Source organism: Postia placenta (genome assembly GCF_002117355.1).
Source record: "Postia placenta MAD-698-R-SB12 unplaced genomic scaffold POSPLAscaffold_24, whole genome shotgun sequence".
NCBI classification, from domain to species: domain Eukaryota; kingdom Fungi; phylum Basidiomycota; class Agaricomycetes; order Polyporales; family Adustoporiaceae; genus Rhodonia; species Rhodonia placenta.
The window spans coordinates 252193-258089 of record NW_020169855.1 but is presented as its reverse complement, the minus strand read 5'-3'; the positions used below and the strand labels follow the sequence as shown (position 1 = coordinate 258089).

The 5897-nt window shown below is 57.0% G+C and overlaps 1 protein-coding gene across 1 annotated transcript; it reads right to left on the bottom strand.

Annotated features, from left to right (window-relative positions):
- Positions 1 to 1619: 1619 nt before the first annotated feature.
- POSPLADRAFT_1103167 (hypothetical protein) lies at positions 1620 to 2209 on the bottom strand (the record flags this gene model as incomplete). The annotated part of the gene is made up of 2 exons (XM_024483238.1): positions 1620 to 2027; positions 2048 to 2209. Coding segments are annotated over 2 exons (570 nt in total), but the record flags the coding sequence as incomplete, so codon positions are not given.
- Positions 2210 to 5897: the final 3688 nt, after the last annotated feature.

Sequence of the window (5897 nt, the reverse complement as noted above, 5' to 3'; positions counted from 1 at the left end):
ACGATACATCGAAGAGCTCTACCGAGCTTCGATCGTCTCCGCTAACTATCCACAGCTTCCGAGTAGCTTCGACGACGTGTCGAAGCCACCTCGTACCTTCCCCATCGTTCGTAGCCTTTTCCGAAGGCGTTTCTCGTGTTCACTCGAACCGCGGGACACCTTGCTGCTAACTCCCCTCTCTTAAGACTATAATCCGTCTCTCTAGTCCCTNTAGGTCGCACCCAGGTTAGGGGTTAGGGTTTCGTAGGTCGTATCATTTCTGGAGCCCACCGCGAGGGGATTTCAGGCAAGAATTCGCCGCTTTCGGGTTTCCGAAAATGTCCCCAGTAGTCACCCGCTCGCAAGCGCGTGAGGCTGCTAGCCGCAGCGCCGCTGAGAACCTCGACAGCTCCTCTAGAACGCAATCGACTCCCTCTCCGACAATTCCCGGTAACTTCGACCGCGACGAAGAAGACGAGATAGACCAAGAACTCCAGGACGACTTCGACGAAGAACCGATCCCTTCGACCGCCGAAGAACGCACTTCGTCCCCCGAGCTTCTAGGCCTCACTACTTCCGACTACGACATTTCGACTCCTGATCTTTTCGAACGATCCAGTTCTTCGCCCGAACTCGAGGATCCCATCCCAGCTACTTCGAATCTTGTACTTCCGACTCCGTCTTCGTTTCGCGCCCACGCACAGCCGCCCATCGCATCCTCTTCGCGGCTCTCAGTCATACCTACATCCGAACTGGCACCTCCGCCACCATTAGCACCTTCGAACGCAGCTTCGAACTCCAACCTCGCACCGCCCGCACCTACGATTCCTTCGACTACTACCGCATCCTCTTCGAGCCCAGCTCCTATTACCACTACAAACATGAGTCAGAACACGACCGCACCGTTGATGCCCCCGCGCGGTCATTTGACGGCACCAAGCTTTGACCCGTCGGAAGTCCGTTCGCTTCGGCGTTACTTCCAGGACCTCGAGGCGTTGTTCACCCGGTGTCAGATTACCGACGAAGCAGCCAAGAAACAGTGGGCCGTCCGGTACCCTTCGATCGACGTCGCCGACTTATGGGAAACCATCGAGTCCTTCATCGACGTAGCCAAGAGCTACAACGACTGGAAAGCGGACGTACGAGCACTCTATCCCGGCGCCGACGATACAAGAAAGTGGTCGCTGGCGGATATGGACCAGCTCATCGGAGAACGCGCTCGTATCGGGATTCACAACGCGGCAGACCTAGGCTGCTACTACCGCGACTTCATGGCCATTACGAAACATCTCATCGCACAGCACCGACTCTCCACTATCGAACAAAGCCGCGCATTTCTTCGAGGTTTCCAGCCAGCGTTGCTCACACGGCTCGAGACCCGACTGCATCTCAAGCACCCCGATCACTACGCCGACGACCCATACACCATGGCAGAGATTCACGCGGCGGCTACATTCATTCTACACGGTACATCGAGCACACCTACGACAGCGGCTAACCAAGCTACCGCTTCGACGTCGAACACTTCGACAACGGTGCCCCCCGGGATGATCAAAACCGAAGACATCTCGATGATCATCAAAAGCCTGTCGAGGACGATTGCGACGCTTATTCAGCCGACGACACACGCTACGCACAACCACGCCCCCGCACCGAGACAACAAGCTGCCGTCCACGTCCACGAGAACAGCGGAGTTGAACAGACGTGCCACTACTGCGGCAATCGTGGCTGCAGGGTAGGCACCTGCGAGTTCGCGGAGATCGACATCCGGGATGGCAAGTGTAAGCGTAACACCGAAGGAAAGATCGTCCTTCCGAACGGAAGCTTCTGCCCCCGCACTATCCCTGGTCTCACAATACGAGATCGAATCTACGAGTGGCATAGAAGAAATCCCGCAGCACCCGCCGCTCCGACGATGCTCTTCGAGATCGACGATCGCTCGACTATGCAGACCTTCACGCTCAACACCAGCAGCAGGATCGAGGCGCTCGAACGAGAACTCCTTCAGCTTCGGAAGCGCAGGGAGGTCTTCGACGGCGTCGAGATTCTACAACGGAAGAAGCCTACGACGACAGCCGTCCCGAAGAGCGCGGAAGCCTCGGGATCTGGTACATCGAAAGGAGTGGCGGCGCCCTCGAGTACTTCGACAAGCACGGCCCCACCTCCGACGATACCAGCAGCAGCACCCGCGCCGTCTTCTTCCCCGCCTACGCAAGATACGTCTCGACCTACTACATCCGCTCCTCCAGCACCACCAGTACACCCCTTCGCAAACGCTCGCGACGCAACCTACGCCCCACCGAACGTTCGAAACTTCGCAACTCCGCCGAAGCCCTCGAACGACAAGGGCAAGGAACCAGCGTACAAGACCATCGTCCCTGTCATCCAGCCGAAGCTCGCCGAGGAAATCTTCCAGCGTTCAATGAAGTCGCAGTTTGTCACGCTGACCCCAGAAGAGTTATTATCAATCGCGCCCGACGTTCGAAACAAGTACCGCGACGCCGTCACCCCTAAGCGAGTCTCGACGGAACCCGTCGCGTCGGCTCACATCGTAGAAATCGGCGCCGACGAGGTCACCAGCTCTCGTGTTCGGGTGCAACGTTGGAACCCGGTGCTACAATCGTCCCCGACCCCTATGAAACATATCTAAAGCACATCCCTCACGGCGAGCACCCAGCGGAATTCACTGTCGCGCGCGATTCAAATGCGATTCGTTCGATCATCGCGTTGGTCGACAACAAGGAGCAAATCGAATGTATCGTCGACCCCGGTTCGCAGATCGTCGCCATGTCGGAAGAGGTCTGTCTGGGCCTCAACCTCCTCTTCGATCCTACAATCCAGCTGAACATGCAGTCGGCGAACGGAGAGGTGGACTGATCGTTAGGACTCATTCGAAACGTTCCCTTCCGCATCGGTGAGATCGTATTGTATCTCCAAGCTCACGTCATTCGAAACGCAGCATACGACATCCTCCTCGGCCGACCCTTCGATGTGCTCACGCAGAGCGTCGTCAAGAACTTTGCCGACGAGAACCAGACCATTACGATCCTCTGTCCGAACACCGGCGAAACCGTCACGATTCCGACGTACGCGCGAGGAAGATCGCGAAGCCGGCAGCATCCTCTCGAGAGTCGCAAATCGCATTTTCTAGCTTCGAGGAATTGATTCCCCATGATCAAGGAGAAGCCGCGCTAGTCATCGACTACGATGGGGTAAACCCGAGTATTTCCTTCGTCGCTCCAGTTGATTCCTCGATTCCGAACGCTGTTTCGTCACTATACCTCTCCGCATGCACCTCCGTTTCTTCATATTTGCAGTCTCTTTACGCTTCGGACACTACAGCTTCTAATGCCGCTCCGTCGAACGCTTCGACGTGGGCTTCGACTCTTCTATTCTCAGCGCCGTTCGCTTCGACTCCGCCGGCTCCCGTTCCGACGAAGTCCACTTCGCAGCTTTCCAACTCGATTCTTCCCTTTCCTTCGACATCGAACTCTACCCCTTCAACGCACAAGATCCTCGCCGCGACGAAGAAAAAGTACAAGCCTGTCGCTCTCAAAACTCGTCCCGTCCTTGGTGCCGTCCCCGAACAATTTCGTATACTTCGAGACATCAAGGGCGACCCTCTATCCATCATGCCCAAGCTTTCGACCAACCCCCCGCCATTCAAACCTACCGGTCGGTACACCCTCGAACGCTTCGAAGCAACCGATAAGCTTCACGACGGCGACTTCCTACTTCCCGAAGAACGTCGAGTCCTCCACCACTTCATGTGCCTGCACAACGAAGCCTTCGCCTGGACCGACGATGAGCGCGGATGTTTCAAGCCCGAGTACTTCCCCCCCGTCGATTTCCCCGTCGTTCCTCACACGCCCTGGGTGCAGAAGAATATTCCCATTCCGCCCGGGATCTACAACGAAGTCTGCGCGGTGATCAAGCGAAAGATCGCCGCCGGAGTCTACGAGCCATCGAACTCGTCGTATCAATCGCGGTGGTTCTGTGTCGTCAAGAAGGACGGTAAATCCCTTCGACTCGTCCATTCCCTCGAGCCCCTCAATGCAGTCACGATCCAACATTCCGGTGTACCGCCGACGCCCGAATACCTCGCAGAACAATTCGGAGGAAGACCATGCGGCGGCATGCTCGACCTCTACGTCGGCTACGACGAACGACTCATCGCCGAGTCTTCGAGAGATCTAACGACATTCCAGACACCCTACGGAGCCATGCGCCTGGTCACACTCCCGATGGGTTGGACGAACTCAGTCCCGATCTTCCACGACGACGTCACCTACATCCTCCAGCCCGAGATCCCGCACGTTACGGTGCCCTACGTCGACGACATTCCCGTCAAGGGTCCCGAATCCGACTACGACGACGAACGGCTCCCTTCGAACCCCGGCATTCGACGCTTTGTATGGGAGCATTTCGAGAACATGAACCGCATAGTCACTCGAATGCGCTACGCCGGAGGTACCTTTTCAGGAGTCAAGAGCATCCTCATCGCTCGAGAATACATGGTGGTAGGACATCGCTGCACTCCTCGAGGACGCCTCCCCGACGACTCTCGCGTTGCTGCGATACGCAACTGGGGTCCCTGCGCTACTCTATCCGACGTTCGAGCGTTCCTCGGAACCATCGGCGTCGTTCGAATCTTCATCCGTAACTTCGCTCACCGCGCCGACGCGCTCGTACGCCTCACGAGGAAGGACGTCGAGTTCGAGTTCGGTCCGGAGCAGATCGCGGCGCAGGAAGACCTCAAGGACGCGCTACTCTCATCCCCCGCCCTCCGTGCCATCAAATATGAGTCCCCCTCTCCCGTCATTCTCGCAGTCGACACGTCGTTCATCGCCGTCGGATATCACCTCTGCCAGTGCGACGAAGAAAACACGCGAGTCCGTTACTACAGCAGGTTCGGCTCGATCACACTCAACGATCGCGAACGAAGGTTTTCGCAGCCGAAGCTCGAGATCTACGGCCTGTTCCGCGCACTACGATCCCTTCGACTCTACCTGATCGGCGTTCGGAACCTCATCGTCGAAGTCGATGCTCAGTACATCAAGGGTATGCTGAAGAATCCGGACATAGCCCCAAGCGCGAGTATCAACCGGTGGATCGTCTCGATTCTCACGTTCCATTTCACGCTGGTCCACGTCCCCGGTACAATGCACGGCCCCGACGGTCTCTCTCGACGCACAGCTCAGCCCGGTGATGTCATCGAAGACGAGGTCGACGAAGAGTTCGACGATTGGATCGACCGGATGCATTCCTTCGTTCACCAGATTCAGCCCCTCCCGTCCGTCCAGATGCGTGCCATCTTCACCAATGCCCGAGCCGAGGACGGCTCAGATTTCAATAGGGAGGAGGATAGCTACGAGCTAGTGCCTCGATCGGAGCAAGCGCAACTCGCCGACGCGAAGCTCGACGACGTACTCGAATTTCATCGAACGTTAGCGAAGCCCCACGGCATCTCCGAAAGCGTTTACGAAGGATTCATCAAGTACTGCATGCAATTCTTCCTCGACAACGACACCCTCTGGCGCAAGGACAGTCACGGAGCACACAAGCTAGTCGTCAAGCCCGGCGATCGCCTTCGAATACTTCGAGAATGCCACGACCGCACCGCGCATCGAGGAATCTACGCAACCCGAGCCTTCGTCAATGAGCGATTCTGGTGGCCGTTCCACTACGCCGACATCGCCTGGTTCGTTCGATCGTGCCATATCTGCCAGTCTCGACAAGTGCGTCAAGTCCTCATTCCTCCAACCGTCGCAGTACCAGCCCCCATCTTCGCGAAAATTCACATCGACACAATGCACATGCCTGCCTCGGGCGGATACAAGTACTTGGTCCAAGGTAGATGCTCGCTCACGACTTACCCCGAGTTTCGAATGCTTCGAAAAGAGACAGCAAAGGCCCT